This window comes from Oryctolagus cuniculus, chromosome 2 (assembly GCF_051225735.1).
Source record: "Oryctolagus cuniculus isolate XC-2025 breed Fujian yellow rabbit chromosome 2, ASM5122573v1, whole genome shotgun sequence".
Classification (NCBI taxonomy): domain Eukaryota; kingdom Metazoa; phylum Chordata; class Mammalia; order Lagomorpha; family Leporidae; genus Oryctolagus; species Oryctolagus cuniculus.
This window is the reverse complement of record NC_142868.1, coordinates 44,541,295-44,560,166: the sequence shown is the minus strand read 5'-3', so window position 1 is coordinate 44,560,166 and position 18,872 is coordinate 44,541,295. Positions and strand designations below refer to the sequence as shown.

Below are 18,872 nucleotides of genomic sequence, written 5' to 3'. Positions count from 1 at the left end.
TCCCACTGGTTTACTCCCCAAATGCCTACAGTGGCTGGGACTAGGCCTGGGCTGAAGTTGGAAGCCAGAAGTGCCATCCAGTCTCCCACATGGGTGGCAGAAGCACAATTACTTGAGCCAACAGTACTGCTTCCCAGGGTCTGCATCAGCAGAATCTGGAATCAGGAAGTCAGAGCCACGAATTGAACCCAGGTCCCCCAATGTGGGATGCAACCACTAAGCTGCTAGGCTGAATTCCCACTACAGAATCATGCTTTTCCCTGGATTAAGTGGGAGTTGGTGAGAGTGGTTAGAGGCAGGAGAGAGTGAGTTGCTGTTGATTGAGCATCGGCCATGTATTGCTGAGGCTGTACATTCTAGCTCATTGAATCCTCATGGATTCAATCTGTAAGATTTATTTTATTGATATGCACAGTAAAAAGGACAGCCCACAGGGGCTCCGTTGCTACCCAGCCAGGTGGGTATTTGGTCCCAAGCCAGGTGCTGCTCCTACTTAAGTGCTTCAGTAATGAGGTCCTGGCCGTGGACATGGTTAGATCTTAGGGTATCCGCCTCTGAACACTTGAGGAGAGATGTGTTAGAGGCAGTCTGTGCTGGGTTCAAATCTGGGCTTCTCTGTTTGCCAGCTGAATTTGAGCCTGAACCTAGCCAAGTCTGAGTTTAGCATTCCTAAAGGCAGATAAGGCACCTATGTCCTAGGGTTATTGTTAAGCTTCAGTGAGATGATTGATAGCAGAGTAGTAAGCACATGTCCTGACATGTGGTGAGTACCCAGGCAATAAATGGGGGCGACTGAGATCCTGTCTTAAAAGAAGTTCTGCTGAGATAAATTAGGAAAAGCCTTTTCTGTGGCATCTGGCTTGCTGTGTTCACTCCCCCTCTCTGCCTTCCTGTTGTTCTGTTGGAGGTGAGTTTCATGGACTTCCAGGTGCAAGTTGGTCACTCTTACGGCATAAGAAGATGAGAAAATAAAGCAAAAATAAAAACAAAAGCTTCCTCCTTCTTGGCATTTGCCAGTTGGAAGCTCAAGATGGCATTTTATATTTTCATGTGAAGTCGGAAGGCAAACTGCAGATAAATTCTCATGCGCAACAAGTTGGTACCAATGGGCATTTTAACTTACATCTGTGTCAGTGTCACTCTCAAATGCAGGTGATAGTGTGACATATGTACACCAGGGCACTGTCAGCGCTGGCTCTCGCTCAACGACTGTTGGCCAAGAGGTCCATTCTCCTGCACAAGCTCTGGTCTGAATTTACCCATGGCCAAGGTCATTTCATGACAGTGGGCCAGGCACAGCCGCTTGCTCTGCGTCAGAGCTCTGAAGCTTGTCAGGGACAGAAAATAACCCCCCCGCTGTCTTAGAGAAGGCTGACTGAAATGTTAGGTGGGAAAGCTCTTCCCACAGAACAACTCAAGCAAATGTTTGGTTGAAATGTGTTTGTGATGAACTCACTTCAGCTCTTTGTTTTAAAATGTCATTACATTTTCCGTTCCAATGCTGTTTTACAAGCTGTATTCTGACTACAATGTAGGGTTTCTAAGAAAATCAATCCCGAGGAACTCTTGCTGGAGCATTCAGTATCCAAGGTAGACTGCAAAAGTTAGAGCTGTTGCCAAGGGAACCAGTGGAGGAACTTAAATGTATAAATCTCGCAATTACATTTAAATTTCATGTAACATCTGACCTCAGCTTTACTTTAAGGTGAAGAGGAAAATGGAGCAGGAATTATAGCAATCAAAGATTAATGAGATAGGCACCATCATTTTGGGGCTTGACACTTTGCCATCAGTGTTTACATTTCACTCTTTTAATACACAGTTCTCTTTTTCTTTTAAAAAGTCCTAGATAAGCTATCCCTTGCCATGGTACCTGCCTTTCAGGCCAGCCCCTGGGGGTCACTCACTTCAAAGAGAGGTGAAGTCGTGAGGAAGAAATAGTTCTGTGTGTTAACCATTGAACCCCAAATCTCTAAGATGATAAAAGAAATTCCAGTTTTCTTCATGCAGTAGAGTTTTGCCAGTCCCATTTTACTTACTATAGTTTTCAAATTTTATTTCATTTTTTGTTCTGTGATGTGTCAGACAGGAAGAAGTAATTTCCTCGTGTTAAAAAAAATGGAAATAATATCACAAGTAAGTAATATTAATGATTGCAGTTACTACTCTTAGGATGTGCTTAACATACCAGGTATTATATTAAGCATTTAATATCCATTATCACACTTAAATTTTTAGTGTGGTAAGACAAAGATGCTTACATATCAAAAGTCTTGCCATTGTTCAATGACCTGGTTGGATGGGTCCCAGCCCTCACCCTGGGTGCAGTTTAGGGAAGTCTCCTCTGCCCTCCACTAGGGGGGCTATGATGAAGCTCTGGGAGGAATTCCACACCCAGAAAGCCAGCACTATCCCAGAAATGGTACAGGGGGAGGAGAAAGAAGGCCCACCCCTGAATCCATAAAAACTCCAGTCTGCATGTGGACTGGGCTCTTAGTTCTTTACTGTGATGCCTGCCTGCTCTGTCAGTTGTACTCTCTTCATTTTTTTTTCATTAAACTATAATAAAACTTTGCTTAAAAAAATTGCAGTTCACAATCACAAGCATAGAAAATGCACAGCGATCTGCCACGCACAGGCATGAAGCCCCCCTCGGCAGCCCCCCCAGTTAGAACGTGTCACTGGCCAGTGGCCATAGAAAGTGCTGGAAGTTAAAACCAGGGCACATGTGGACGTGTGAGTTACATAAACCTTCTTTTGCACAGTGTGAGCCAGTGCTGCCCGAGCCCAGGGGCCCAGGCAGACACAGGCATACCACTTCCACAAGCACGGCAGTGGTGCCCGCACGGCGCGTCTCAGGAAGGCGGGTGTCAGGTTCAGGTCGGAGCCGCTCCTGGGTCACAGGGCATTGCCCTTGGGGTCTCCCCGCGGCGATCTTTGGCCCTCTCCTTGTTACTCTCGGGGTGTCTTTCTCAAAATTAGAAATGGTCTCTGTTTCCCCCCACACACACTGACTTTTCCCCCTCCTCGTCCTCTTTGCTGGGATCACATGAGCTCATTCTGACTCGTCATTGCCACTTACTTCATTGTGCCACCAGCTTGCAGACCTCTTGCGCTCATTTCCCAACATAAACATAGATTTCTAACAAATTGTTTGCTTTTTGCATTTGTGTAGTCACATAAAGGAATTGTTTCCCGGGTGTGTTTCCTTTTGGAGCCTGATGGTAGCTGAGCGCAGTTGTTGGAAGGTCCTCGCTGCAGCCCAGCGGCCGGCTGCCTTGTTCTGGAGCAAAGAGGCTGTCTCAGATACTCACTTGGAATCAGCATTTAGTTTGTTCTTCAGGGAGGGTTGCGGTATACTGGGGAAGGAAAGGATCCGGTGAAAGATTATTTCAGAATAGATGAGCTAGCTTATCAGAAGGAAAGGGCCATGCGCTTAGTAGGGATCAGTCGTGTGGATGCTGGAGCTGAAGCAGTTAATGCTGTGATTTTGTTGCTGTTGCTAACATTTCTGAAGTAGGAAAACCCATTTCTTACTGGAAATCTTATCTGGGAATGCTGTGCGTGAAACAACTCCGAGGGGTGTCTGGGGAGGTGTAGGGGCCCCGAGCCTATGCAATACAGCCTTCTCTGCATCTCTTTTTTTAGGGAACCTCCACACAGAAATTTGAAAAACTGTTAATACATGAATTATATGGCCACAATAAACCCTTAAACAGACATAAAGTTTTATAATTTTAGAAGTGTGTTTTTATACACTGTTTTGTTTGACCCTGGGGAAAAGATAGCATGGGCATTTTTATTACCCCCCACCGTCCCCATTTTTCATAAAAGGGAACGAAGGATCAGGACAGCTGGAAATGCGTTTTAGGCCACACAGCTGCTTCATGAGGCAGTGGGACTGGGATGAAGTTCTTCTACTCTTGGTTTAGTGCTCATTTCACAGACCCATGGCGTTGTGTAAGGATGAAATAAAAGCCCAGGCCTCTTTGAACTGGTCAAACTATTTCTGGATTGTTTGGCCCAGGGGTTGGTGGTTAACAGCATGATGCTCAGAGTGGGGTGACTGGGAGATAGCACTGTGCAAAACAGATTTAAGACATTTATAAATGGAAGTGTCTTTGAGAGGTAATTCATTGGTGCGAGCTGGTTTCGGTAAATGCAAAAGCTGTTCCCTAAAGAGGAGTTTGAACTTGTGGCAGCTTAGGAGCCTCAAGACAGGGCGTGGAAGTCACAGTAAAGGGAGAGGGAAAAGAAACAGGGCTTCCAGTAGGCACGGAAACTTCCTGCGATGTCAGCGATGAGCAGCCGTGGCTCACAGGATACCCCAGGCCCATAGTTTCTGAAATACAGTCTTTGTTCCTTTCACAGGATAAGAAATTAGAGGGCTGCTTTCATTCTGCTGCTTCTCAAATGTCACTATAGTCAGTGACATTCTTTTATTCAGTGTAGTAGGTAATCTGAAATGTAAGCATTGTATGTATTTGCTCATGGGACTAAATTAAACTATTTGCATTTTGAATGACGTGGAAAGCTCTAAAAACATTTTCTCCCCCCCCCCCCTTTTTTTGTTTCTGCCTGCATCATCCTTGGAAAAAGAGGTTGCTTGCCATTGCTTTATTTCATAATTTTATCTGGGTAAAAGTCACTTAGAAAAATCCCACACTTGTCTTAGCACAACTATGCTAGCACAGAGGGTGGAAAATCTAGTGAGAGAGATTCGGATTCATTTTAACAATTACAGCAGCAGCAGCAGTGACAGGCACAGCAACAGAGCTGGTCACCAAGGGCAGGTGGCCAAGAGGTTCTTGGGCACCTTGTTCCTAGAAGTATGTGGGTAGAGGCCAGACACCCTCAGTCCTGGGCCCTGCAGAACACACTGGCACATCAGACTGCTCTGTTATTTGAGATCGAGGTTTTCATCACTACTAGCACAATAGAAGGAGCAACTTGAATTCATTGCGTTTGAATAGTTAATGCCAAAGAATACTGAGATTTCAGTTTCTTATTTTTCATGAATTTCTCACTGTTGACATTTCATCAGAAAGTATCTGAGAATGTTATGATGTTAATTGGGCCAGATTTGCTAATGTATTTTAAGAACATGTAATCTGTGAATAAAGAACTTATCTGAATATTGGATGGTAAAGCAATATTCCAACATACTTTACAAATAGCATTTTTGAATCTTGGAATGACACAGGTGTTGATAAATATGTCCCCAGGGTAAAATGTAGGCAGGGGTCTTGTTTCTGAAAGTTGTATATAAAGTGCCTGTGTTTTTTATTTAAGTGTGTAGCGGAGAGAAGAGTTCTTCTCTCACTCATTGCTAGGTTTATGGCTGAGGCTCCATTAAACGAAAGAGAGATTAGCAGGAGAAACGTATACACATTTATTTACTGTTAGTTTTGTGTGACACAGGAGTCTTCAGGAGTGAAGATCCAAAGACGCAGGGAGACCCAGGTTTTGTGCTGAGGTTTGTTGGAGAGTGGACAGGGTGCAGAAGTGTGGCTGGACAAAGGGGCTGTGATTGCTGATAAAAACACAGCCTGTGTGTTTGGTTCTCCTCCGGGTCTCTGACTTCAGAGAACAGGATGTCCCTCTGCTTAGAGTCCAGGGGAACACCCTTCACATCAGGGGAAAACAAGCTGCTCCATGGATGAAGGATGCTGAGGGGTGGGTGGCGGTTGAGACTGATCTTGTGTTTCTGCTGTTTTCTCAAGTGCCATAGTTTGCTTAGTTTTTCAAACATTTTCCATTTTTATTTTTGGTTCACTTTCAGATTTCAAGCATTTTCCCTAGACATATTTAGCTTTACCTTGACCTATCAGCTTTGGTATTTGATGGTCTATGCTAGATAGACTTCATTTTTCAGTGTACCAACCACCTGATACAAACAAAACGAGTGAACAGAGAAAGCCCCTGAGTGAAATGTTCAATAATGCACAGTTTCCCTGGGTTTCTGTTTGGCACGTTGGATTTCCTGCAGCAGCACGAGGAGGAAGTACTTCTCCTGCCAGAAGTCACTGATGCCCAGGAAGAAGGGACCCAGTTCTGCTAAGTAAAGAGTGACTTAATTTCTTTAGGAGAGAAATGCATTCTGCTTCTTTGCCTTAAAAATAAAAATAAGAAACCTAAAACACTAATACATGCTAACAATAAATAAAAATGAAGCCAAAAAGGAGGAAGAAGGATCACAGAGAGAAATACACACACAGACCCAACAGAGATAAGGAAACAGAGTAAGAGACAGAAACAAAATGAACCAGACAACACAGCCAAAGATGAATATACAGGACCATAGGTAAGGCTGGCAAACTGATACCTTTTTGGGGGGCTAGATAGGTAGTGGTGTTCATAATAAAAAGTGGTGGGCCAACATGGTGAATTGTGGCAGGCCTGTCCCATCTAAAGACATTCAAGTCCAACAAAACACTGCACTGGCCAAAGGAAACCCATCTGTCCCCTGCTGGCCACCAGGTTCGGTTCTGAATACCTAAAGAAATAAGAGCTCACTCGTTCTGTGTGCCTTACCCTTCATGACTTTGAGGTCTCATAATATGCACCACTGCCACGACCCCATTTCAGAGGTGAGAAAACTGAGACACAAAGACTTTGCCAAGACTTGCACATTATCACACAACTGATAAGTGATGAACTCAGGTTTGAACCCAAGGAGTCGTGCTCCAGAAAGGAAAATTCACCCAAGTGCACAAGGCCTGCACCACCGTCCACAGGGCCCTGACCTCAGCCACTTCTTCACCCAGCTCCTTAGAAGTGCAGAGATAGCTGTGGCAGAGACAAAGAAAACGCGCTGGGCGCATGTGCGGAAACCTCAGCGCTGAGCTCTCACAGAGTAATAGCCCTGGTGGTGCACTTCATCTGTATCCTGATACAGATAAATGAATGGGGCCTGTGTGAGGGAATTCACCCCCTGATAAGTGCTTTTTTTTTTTTTTTTCTTTTTAATTTGCTTGCTTTGTCCTGGTATAAAGTAAAATTGACAAAATGAATTTGCTAGAGGCAAAACATGGCAGCAATTTTTTTGTGCCAGATAAAAATGGTGTTCTAGAATTATTATGGTTGCATTGTTTCAAGATGGAGTGGGCACTCGATAAGTTGTCAAGAGTTAGCACCAACTTAACACTTCTTCCTTACCATGTTCTGCAGTGTTCTGCTACTCCTCTAGGCAAGCGAGGTGGGGATTAGGAGTCTCATTTCCCAGGTGAGGTAAAGAAGACCCCGGGGCTACCTGACTTGATTTTGGTCTGACACAGCAGCCAGGGGCCTCTGCCTCCCGGTCCAGGTTCTTCCCGTGCCCTTCAGTGACTTCACCTGAAAGTTGCGGCTGACGCGTGTGCTGCCCCGAGCTGCAGCGCCTCTGTGCAGTATGAGGCTCTGTTTTCTGTTTCCTTCCCCTGTTGGGAGGAGGACTAGTAAATGTCTGTGTTGTTTAAAATGTTGTCATCCCTCTCCCCTTTCAGGCCTCTCGCCCTGTTAGGAGGACATTCAGGACAGTGATTCCTGTTGGTTTTTAATGTCTTACTTTGTTTCCCTCTGCCGTTGAGAGGACATTGAGTATGATGTTTAACCGAGGTAGATTTTTTTTCCTAGGCTCTCTGATAAGATCTGTTTTAAAAGCTTCACTGCCAAAGTCAGTTGCAGTAATCGCAGTAATAGTTCTAAAGTGATGTTTACCAAGGAAGAGTCTCCTACTGCCTGTTTTTTGAAATTGAGTAAATGTTGGAAAACAGCATTATTATGAAACCATGTCCTTATTTTTAAAAAATCTTAATTAAAAATTCAACATCCTTGGGAACAAAGGCAGTAACTTCCCTTTCCCGACCCCTCCTCTGATCTTTTATTTTGATTCTCTTTCCTACAAATCCAGAAAACTTCGTTACGTGGGGTAAGAAGTAGAGGATTTCCCTGGAACATGTGTCGCCAATTCCTTCCATCAAGAAATTGAGTACGATTTTTATCAAAAGGCTGATATGAAAGGAAGATTCTCTTTACTATAATTCTGTTTTGTCCTCTCCTTTCAGGGGAAAGAGGAGCTGAAATGTGCTTAATTGTTTGCTACATTTCCTGTGCGTACATATTTATCCCTTGTATTATCTGAGACTCACTGAAGAGGGAGGGTTTAGAAGAAAAAGAGGGAGGCTAATACCAGTTGAAAGTAAGATGCTCACATCTTAATTTTAAGAGAACGCAGAAAGCCAAATGGTTTCAGAAAAGGGCCCCTTCATGGAGTAATTTGCCTGGTATGGCATCCCAGTTTGTTGTATAATTTCAGCCCTGTTACTATGGTAACCTGCTTTAGTGTAGCAGCGATTGTTAATCAGGATTTGTCGTTATTCCCCTTTCATCACAAGGCTCTATATCCTTATGGATTAAATCACAGTTCTCATTGACAATGGCATAGATCAAACATTATTGCCAGACATAAAACCCTGGGCCGCTCCCCATCATTTCCCCCCATTACCAGAAGCAGCAAATGCAAGCTGAAGTCTAACTTTTACAAGGAAATCAGGACTCCTCCTGGCTCCTCTGACATCTGCGCTTGGACAGAATTCTAAGCAGGGGAGTATGAGGGTCACTTTAGTTTAAAATCACCCCATGCCTACTGGAAAGACAAGCGTCAGTTCATAAACTTGCAAACCTGGCTCTGCAGAGAGAAATGCAGAAAAGAAGTTGTCTTAGGATGGCCTCCGATTTCTCCTTCAAATCCTTTGATCTGAGTTTCTGCGCCCGGCATTTAACTGAGCTCTTATTCTTGGGGCAGCCAGCCCACTTTCCCTTTCTTTCCAATTGCTTTTCTGGATTCCTGTCTGCTGCTCTTCTATGGGAAGATTATGTCAGGAGAGGGAGGCCAAGAATCTGCCCCAGTTGTCGAGGATGTTCTGTGGTGGATCACGGGGAGCCTGGAAGGCACTGGGGATAGCTGTTCTTCCCAGCTTGGGAAGTTCAGCGGTGATGATATTTGGACAGCCAACTTAACCCTCAAGCGCAATGATCAGATTTAGTATTGCCAGAGCTCCCCGCTCGTGACAAAGATCATCTTAAAGGAACATGGGGATGGGGAAGCACTAGCTACACAGTGTTATGGATGAGATGCACATCGCCACCCTCTCAAGGCTCGCAGCTTTGTTCAAGAACAAGAACCTTTAAGCCACACTGTTTCCTAGCATAGCTTCTGCACTCAGTCTACCTGGGTCCCATCTCTGGCTCTGTCCCTTCCTAGCTGTGTGACCTGGCAAGTTTACAGCCTCTCTGAGTTCAGCATGTAAAAGGAGGGTCATGATCACACCTACCTCGGAACCATGATTAGATGAGTGACTGGCACAGAGTGGGTGTTGTGTAGGTGTTTGTAAATAAAGGGAAGAGAGACAACATCGAACATACGTGTATTCAAAATATATTCCAGATTGGATTACCGAAGTATCAGTGAGGTGTTGTGAACGGCGCTCCCCTCCCCTTGGCCCCCCTCCCGGCTCCCTGCTTTCTCTCCTTGATCTCTGCAATGTGCCCAACCCCCCAGTATAATTCTGATTGGCTAAATTAATTCTGCAGCATCCTGCTGTGAATAATTATGTTGATCCAGTGTGTATTCTGATGCCTCCCCCCCTTTGCCTAAATTATAATGTGACAATTGCGGCTCACAGCTGGCTCATCAGAGGTGGGCAGTTTGGGAATTGGCACATCTGAAAGTGCTTCTCTGTTAACTCTCTGCCTTGATTGCTTAAGACAAGACATATGTAAACCCCATGATTATTGCCATTTTTTTGGACTTTTGGAAGACTCTGCCTTCAAACATAAAGCTGCTGGGTTTGTTTTGGGGGAGGGGGACATGTAGGAGTCCCCTCCCCCCTCCCCTCCCTGCTTTTCCTTTCAGACAATAAATAGCTGTCAGGCTTATGTCAAGGATGAAATTATAGGTGCACATGAGGCCTTGATTACATTGTTTTGGAGCGATTGCTATTAGCATACTGAAATGAAGTCTAATTTTTCACTGACGGAGCTGAGGCAAACTCAAGTGACAGCAGCAGGGTGAACAGTGAGCAAAGAACTGTCCGATAGACAGGAGCACCTGTTCTGTATGGGGGTTGGCTTTTCCTTATTTAAAACAAACAATAGAAATCAAATAATTAACGTGAAGAATAGTTTCGTTCTGGAGAAGAAAGACTAACCGATGAAGAATAGAATAAGACGTTTGGTTAGATAAGGCTCTTTCTGAAATGACTGTGTGTGGTTTTCGAGTATATTTAATCAATTGTAAAGCAGCGTCTAGATTATCGATCGAGCATGTACTGTGGGGTTTTTAATTTTGCTTGCCACCTGCATAATTCATTTCCTCCTGCCCGGTTCCCCACGCTGGCTTCCTCCGAAGAGGCAGGCTTGTGATCACCCGGCCCACAGCCTTCTTGTACCGTGACTGTTTATACATTCTGAGGGTGTCCACACGTGTCCTGTTCATTTTCAGAATCCTTCGGTTAAAGAAAATCCCTTGCACGTAGTCTCCCTGACATGTTTTAAGGAATGGTACCTCATGTGATGGTACATTATTTTATTGAGACTGTTCCTGCTCTCAGTGGTGAAAATTTAAAAATTATATATAGACACACATCAAATATATGTGTGCTGGTGTCTGTGTGTGTGTGTGTGTGTATGTATGTGTAAGCATTTTGGCTTTATAACTTGAAATGTTCAATACCGTTTTTTCATGATTACTGACTGTCTTAAAAGACAAAAAATAGAGAATTAGTACACATAGGAAGGAGAAGAGGGTACCTTCCACTTTGAAATGTTGTACTAGTGGAGAAAATTTGTGGATAGACTATACTTATTTGGAATGTATGTTTTCAGCATCTAATGCATGTGAGGTGCTGTGCTGTCATTGTGGGGACTGAGATGAGTTAGAAATTGTGGATGCAGGTAGGGAGTGCATCCTTATAACACTGGTGCAATGGAGAAGAGTGGGATTTGCAGAAGGAGGATAGACACACAGGGCAGACGTTGTGGCGTAGTGGATAAAACTGCCGCCTGTAACCCTGGCATCCCTCATGGGTGCCGGTTTGAGTCCTGGCTATCCCACTTCTGATCCAGCTCTCTGCTGTGGCATGGGAAAGCAATAGAAGATGGCCCAAGTCCTTGGGCCTCTGCACCCATGTGGAAGAGACCTGGAAGAAGCTCCTGGCTCCTGGCTTTTGATCAGCTCAGCTCTGGCCATTGCGGCCATTTGGGGAGTGAACCAGTGGATGGAAGACCTCTCTCTCTCTCTTTCTTGCTCTCTTTCTCTCTGCCTCTGCCTTTCAAATAAGTAAATAAATCATAAAAAAAAAGGATGGACACTTGCTTTGGGTTTGCTCCCTCCCCAGATACTTAGACGATGGACAGGTAAATCGAGGAAGTGGAGGGTCAGTGAAAGTTGACGGGAAGAGCTTGTGTTTCTTTGTAGTGTGCACTTGTTGTGTGGGGAGAAATGTTCACTTAGAAACAGAAGGGAAGCATCCGTAGCCAGGTGAAACCCGTGAGCACGGCAGGGAGAGGTCTGGCTTAGCTGGAGGCTCTCTTCCTGGCAGTGCCCTGATCATAAAATGCTGCCTGAAACCCAGCGACACAGAGTATGAGGGCTCTGCGGGAAGTTCTTGGAAAGCACAGATTATGAAAAAGCCATGCATACATTTCACCATATTCCTGCATCAGAATAAATTTATCTTAGCTGTATTTTTCCATTGACTTTCTGAGGCACCCTGGTACCCTGCTAGTTGCCTAGGAGGGTTAGGGGCCTCATGGGTATGGAGCTTCTTCCGGGGTTGATGAAAGTGTTCTACAATGGAACGTGGTGATGGTTACACAACTCTGGGAATAGACCAAGCACCACTGGACTGTGTATTTTACATGGGTCCATTTTAGGGGATAGGAATTATATCTCAGTAAAGCTGTTTTTAAAAAACGCTGCTGCCTGGTTTCCGCACCAGAGCAGGGCGGCGAGACTGTCTGGGCAGGGCCCTGTTCTTTTTGGGAAAATGTCCTCAGGTGACATTGCTGAGCTATGTCGAATCCCTGGGCTGGGGATGGCTGCGTGGGGCTTTACCTTAGCCAGGGAGGAGGTCTTACTGAACTGTTTCAGCTGCTTCTGGCAAAAGGGAGCCCAGAAAGTTTCAAAGGAGAGGCTTGGCATAAGCACCTCACAGACATGTGGAGCATGGGTTCTGGAAGCTGGGAGCCAGCTGAAGCTATTTTAGGTTACCTGCCATGAGGTCAGGAGGCCCCACGTGGGTGCAGATGAGGGTGGCTCTGGTGAAAATGAGAGAGAAGGGGCAGAGGAAGGAGACAGCAGGTGATGGAATTGAGCAGACTGATTCTTCCCATATGTGGAGAAAGAAGTGCAGGGGTGGCTGAGGGGTCCTCAGTTTTCCAGGCTGTGGCCCTAGGATGGTGAGAAGACAGAGCAGATGGGAAGCACAGGGAAGGGGCAGACTCAGAGCAGATGACACACTCAGCTTTGCGTGTGCTGAATCTGAGGGACCAGCTGTCCGCCTACCCCGAGTGTCCAGCAAAGAGCTGGAAGCGAGGTGCTGGTTGCAGAGGCTGGGGAGTCTGCAGGTGGGAGATTTGGAGGCTCTGCTCTCTCAGTGCTTCACTCTCTTGGCTCAGACCCTTACCATGTGGCCCTCACCACTGTTCTCCTGAGTGTCCTCACAGCATAGCTGCTGTCTTTCCCGCAGAGTGAGCACCCGAAGAGCAGGTAAACGAGGCAGAGCCACCATGTCTCTTGCAAGCCAGCTGGGAAGGTGCTGTACCATCACTGTTGGTCACCCAGAACAGCTGTGACCCAAGATGGGAAGGGACTGTGTGGGGCATGAGACCCAGGAGGCAGAGTCCACTGGGGCCACCTGGAGACTCACTGCTGCCCCCAGCTTCCTGGCCCTGCCCTGTAGATAGTTAAAAAAGCAGTGTGGTCATCGGCTGCGGAGAGTCTGTGAAGGGAAGGGGGCCATCAGCTGCCAGACCAGCGCGAGCTCACGTGGAAGGAAGCTGCTGCTGCCGGCAGGATTTGTGTGTGCACACAGCATCTGGGGGCTCCACCCCTGTGCCAGAGGCAGGGATGCAGGGCCTTGTCCCTTCCTTGGAAGTTGTTCTTCCCTGGCTCTGAGCTAACTCCTGACCCTAACACTTGTCCCCAATGCCGGGAGAAGATGCAGAGCTCCAAAGGAGGAAAAAATGACTTGCAGGAACCAGAAAGGAAGGAAGTCTTCCCATTGCCTGAGGTCCTGCCGCCATGCCCTGTGTATTCTGCCATATTCCAAAGTGACTTCCCTTGCAGGCCCGCCATGGGACCCCATGCCAATGTCACACCTAAGCCCAGGTAAGCTGAGCACTAGGGTGGGGGTGGGCAGAGATAACTCCTTTCAGCTTTGTATCCTCTGGAGCTGGAAAAAGGAGGTCTTTCAGAAGAAGGGTTATTCTATTCTGGAAACACAGGGATGGAATGAACCCACATAAATGGTGTGATCCATTAAATGGATATGAAAAGTATCCCTCATAAAATTCACTAACACCCTATTTTAATTTTGGGATTGGGGGAGAAGAGTTTGTTTTCTTATCAGTACATGGAAAATGTTGATTTTGAAATTAAAAATGGGAATTTAGTTGTCATAAAAAAGCAGTGAATTCTAGATGCTTAGTTTGGTTACAGCTGGTGTTAGGTTGAGGAAAGGCAGTCAGAGACAAGCTGAAGTTGAGAAGGCAGAAAGACTAAGAGTGACCCCTGCACTGTCTTCCCTAATGGCTGTGCTAATCACATTCCTACTAGCAGTGCTAGAAGAAAGGATTTTGAGTGATCCGCCAGAAAGAAATGATGTTTAAAGTGATCCTATACTAATCACCCAGTCACTCTCAATCTATACGTAGATTGAAATATCATGCAGTAAGCCCTCCATATCCACAGATTCTACATCCTCAGATTTAGCAAACCAGAGATTACAAATATTTGGGAAAAAAAATCCAGAAAGTTCTAAAAAGCCAACCTTGACTTTGCTGTGTCCTGAGCACTACACTGACAACATGAATGATGGGATATGGGCAAACTCTGTGTAGCTTCCCACCCTTTCACAGACCCTCAGTCTCTATGGCAATCACTCTTTGAAGGATGTTTTACTTCCTGTCTCTTTTGTGTACTGTGTAGTTAGGCCTACGATGGTTGCATCTGTGGGTTTTGGTTTCAGTAGGGTTCCCAGAAGCAATCCTCCATGGATACTGAGGGATGATTGTATTGTACCCCTCATATTTCTACAAATATGTTAATCACAAATTTTAAAAATTAAACTAAGAGTGAACCTGAGCGGTGAAGGGTGTGAGGGGTGAATGGATTCCAGGCAGGTACTGTGGGGAGCAACTCGGACTAGACTGAGTTACTGGAATTAAGACTTGTTCTATGCATCTGCTCTCCCACAATATGGCGCTGGGAGAGAAGAAAACAGCTTCTACACAGCTGCCTCCAGTTCAGCCAATAAACTGTAGGACTTGCTCCTGATTGGAGGAGAGCAGCGTACTCGGCGTGTGGGCAGCCGAGTTGGGATTGGCAGAGGAGGACTATAAAGGAGGAGAGAGACGGCATGCACCAGGAAAATCTAAGGGGAACATCTGAGGGAACACCTGTGCAGCCCCCGAGAGAGCCGGCCGGCGGTGTGCCACTCCCCTGCGGAAGTGGGGAAAGTGGCCAGGGGGAACCGCCCTTCCACGGAGGTGGAAGGGACAGTAGCCAACCCGGGAAGAACCAGCAGCAAACCCGGGGAGGGCCGAGCAGACGAAAGAACAGCGCAGGGTCCTGTGTCGTTCCTCCACGAAGAGGGGGAGTGACATAATGGTGCCGTGACTCGGATAGGAAGCCTAGGCAGGGCTTAGTGCCGCTCCTCCACGAAGATGGGGAGCGACAGGTACCTTTGTGGGTGGCAAAAGTTGTTTACATCAATTTGTGTCTGCCGTGGTGGCCCCCTGGTCTCCCTGAGCCCTTCTGCTTATTCAAAGGAGAAGGTCTCACTTTAGGACTACTACATCAGCAGCTCTCTGGTATTTGCTAATTTCCTTGGTTTATAGAGACAGAGGGGAACGTAGGGTAGGCTAACATTTCAAGACATTTGTAAATTATTTGTTGTGTACTGTCTTCTCTCTGTGAATAGTGTATTGGCTTTCCACCCATGGTGGGATGGAGTTCTCTTTAGGAACTAGATGCATACACCCTGAAAGTGTTTCCATGAAAAATATGATGTTCATAATAGGACACCTGCAAAACCCATGGAGGTGGCATGGTGAGGACTAACATTTGGGAAACACTACCTTTACATCCCAACTGGCCACGAGGGAAGGAACGGGAGACCCTCCCTGGATTGTAGCACGTGGGAGATAGTGACAGCACCCTAGGTCTTGGAAAAACGCTTGGTCTGTAACACAGCATTTTTTTTTTAAATATTTATTTATTTATTTGAAATGCAGAATTAGAGGCAGAGGCAGAGAGAGAGAGAGGTCTTCCATCCATTGGTCCACTCTCCAGATAGCCACAACTGCTGGAGCTGTGCCAGTCTGAAGCCAGGAGCCAGGAGTTTCCTCCGTGTCTCCCATGTGGGTGCTGGGGCCCAAGGACTTGGGCCATCCTCCAGTGCTTTCCCAGGTCATAGCAGAGAGCTGGATTGGAAGTGGAGCAGCCAGCACTTGAACCAGCACCCATATGGGATGCTGGCACTGCAAGTGGTGGCTTTACCCACTATGCCACAGCACTGGTCCCAACACAACATTTTTCTTGATGGACAGGCAGGTGGAACTTTAGAAACAGAGGTCATAGTGTTCGTGATTATTTCTCATGAGTTGGAGATTTTTTTTTTTTTTTTTTGTTAGGAGAGCAGGTTATAGAAACACTGAGGTTTTTGCTGGTGCTATCAATTTACAAGCAGTTCAAGCTCATCCCATTGGTAGGTGCCATGTTTTTCTTCTAAATCTGGGTGAACTATGAAGGGGAGGCTTTGCTGCACTTGGGCAGTAATTGCTCTGTTGAGTGGGGGACCCAGGAACCTTTAACTGAAAGGTTCTGTTGAATATTGCGGCCATGCTGGGAGCTGACCAGAAGTGCCACAGAGCTCTCTAAGTGACTAATCTACAAAGGGGGAGGAATGGAGCCCAATGTGGCTTTAGGACATCTTTTTTTTTTTTAAAGATTATATTTATTTATTTGACAGGTAGAGTTATAGACAGTAAGAGAGAGACAGAGAGAAAGGTCTTCCTTCCATTGGTTCACTCCCCAAATGGCCGCAACCGTCAGAGCTGTGCCGATCCAAAGCCAGGAGCCAGGTGCTTCTTCCTGGTCTCCCATGTGGGTGCAGGGACTTGGGACATCTTCTGTTGCCTTCCTGGGCCACAGCAGAGAGCTGCACTGGAAGAGGAGCAACTGGGACTAGAACTAGCGCCCATGTGGAATGCTGGCACCACAGGCAGAGGATTAACCTAGTGTGCCATGGAGCCGGCCCAGGACATCTTTTGTCCTTAAGGAGTCTCAGCTCTTTTCAGATCTGAGGAAGTGGATGAGATGGTGATGTTGATAATTACATATGTGAAGAAAGTGAGCAGTGTACTGGCTCAGAGCACAGACCAAAGCAACCTGAGAAAGGAAATCCTCTGTCATATTTGTACAAATATGTGCACTTTGATGATAATTACCATCACCATTGTTTACTATTGCTACACTATATTAATTATCTATTCAATGATAATTGAATACGTAACTCTAAACATCATCCCCAAACAAATTACCTTTTATCAATTGAAACAAACCAATTAAAAATTTCAAAATGCACCCATGTAATCAACAGCTTAATACATGATAATTATGACCAAAATTTCAATTAATGTGTTAATATATGACCTCAAACCTCTAGAAACAAGCAACAAAAAATAAAAGCAGCCTCACATAGCAATTATGGCTTAGTTTGATTGACAGATATCTGTGAGTTTGTTTTTCTGTCTGACTTGGTAATTTGACTTCTCTGAAAAAGCCAGCCCATTATACTGTCCTCTGTTCCTCAGCCACTGTATAAAATGTGTGCAGGCCTTAAAGATACAACTCTCCTCTCCTCAGCTCCTGGGTGTCTTCCCTGCACAGTGCTGACAGTGTTTAGCATTGTTCCTGCTGCCCCTTGAACCTTAGCGGGGCAGCACCACTGTGATCGTGCTTTCTAGTAGCTAGGGTGTGGTGTGGACAGATGCTGGTGTTGGTGATTTTATGGACCCTAACTGAGCACGTACATGTGTGTTTGGAGCTGGAGGTGTGGAAAATGAGGAATGCCAATAATTCACCACATGCCCTTTGTTCCAGTTGCTGTAAATGAGGGGGACTAAGGGAGGGAGACTCGTTATCTGTTTGCAGGAGGTGTCAAGGATGGCTTTCTAGAGGAGGATTAATTAGTAAAACTGGATTTAGAGGGGAAGAGATTGGTAGTAGAGAACATTCTAGCAGAGGGAAGAGTGCTTACATTGGGTCAGGACACAAGCTTGGATAGATTTTAGGGTTGTTGGGGAAAAGCAGTGGTGAGGTCAGTTACGTGGGGAGGTGAAACTTCCTTGCTACTCTGCATGTGCCAGTTGATGAATGCTGTGTGTAAACTCTTTAAGTATAGGGCGGGTCATTTGAAAGGTTACCTGATTTTCTCACTTAAGATGTTTTGCACAATTTGATAGTGTCAATGTCCCATCAAGTGACTCATCTTTCCTTGGTTTATGATGAGCAATTTGTTGTGAGATGATTTTTTTTATTCTATAGAAAAATAGGGGGTGCGGGGGAGGAACAGGTAAAGCCGCTTGCTTATAATGCCAGTGTCCCTTATCAGCTCTACTTCTGATCCAGCTCCCTGCTAAGGTGCGTGGGAAACCAGCAGAGATGGCCCAGTGCTTGGGCCCCTGTACCAATGTCAGAGACATGAGAGAAGTTCCTGGCTCTTGACTTCACCCTAACTAAGCTCTGCCCTTTGCAACCATCTGGCGAGTGAACCAGCGGATGGAAGATCTCTGTCTCTCTCTCTCTGTCTCTCTGTCTCTGTAATTCTTTCAAATAAACAAAATAAATCTAATCGCATACACACACACACACACAAACTGGGAGTGTTTCTAGAACAGTTCTTTATTTTAATCTGTATATACCTTCACTCTGAAACACTCACTTAACTGCACTGGCATTTTATTTTGCACGGTTAAGTTGTAAGCATATTATTTTGTGTATTGAAGTGGAAAATGCCCTTGAAAATTCAGCACTCGGTCTCCAGCTTGAAAAGTATAGATAAAGAATAGAATTTTCTGTGTGTAAATATATGTATATGCATGTATTCATATATAAACTGTACATATATATAAGCATGTATATGTATACATAAATGAATTTGGATTCAGTCCTGAGTAGATATATCAAATATAAATTTTGTTAGAAAAGGAGTTTTTTTAAGACTCAGAAGGCAGATATAATAAAAGAGGTCTTTTTAAGACCAAAAACTACTGTGTGTCAATTTCTTTTTGCCCAATTCCTCATCTTGACATAAAGATGAGTCACCGGTCTGAATCATAGGCTGTAAAGCATCCTGGGACAGAGGTATCTCAGGCTGGGTATTTAGTGACAATGACTCAGTCAGTGATTGAGTAATCTAGGTGCATTGGGAAATCAGCAAGACAAATATTTCTCTTCAATTTTTTAGATTCAGTGGATCTTCTGCTCAGTACAGAAGTGCCTTTATAAAACAGAACAAAACAACAACCAAAAAACCTCTGGGGGCTGGCATTGTGGCATAGCTAGTAAAGCCACTACCTGGGATGCCAGCATCCCACAGGGTGCT

The 18,872-nt window shown here is 45.4% G+C and overlaps 1 protein-coding gene across 7 annotated transcripts in view; it reads left to right on the top strand.

Moving 5' to 3' along the window:
• Positions 1–18,872, top strand: part of MSRA (methionine sulfoxide reductase A) — a 409,106-nt gene that overhangs the window by 92,460 nt on the left and 297,774 nt on the right. The window contains exon 1 of one of the 7 annotated variants that reach the window (XM_089325430.1): positions 13,333–13,372. The exons of the other annotated variants lie outside the window; for them this stretch is intronic. Within the exon in view, the coding sequence (XP_089181556.1) occupies positions 13,348–13,372 (25 nt within the window). The 5' untranslated portion in view covers positions 13,333–13,347. Of the gene's footprint in view, positions 1–13,332; positions 13,373–18,872 lie in introns of those variants that run through there. 7 annotated transcript variants of the gene reach the window in all.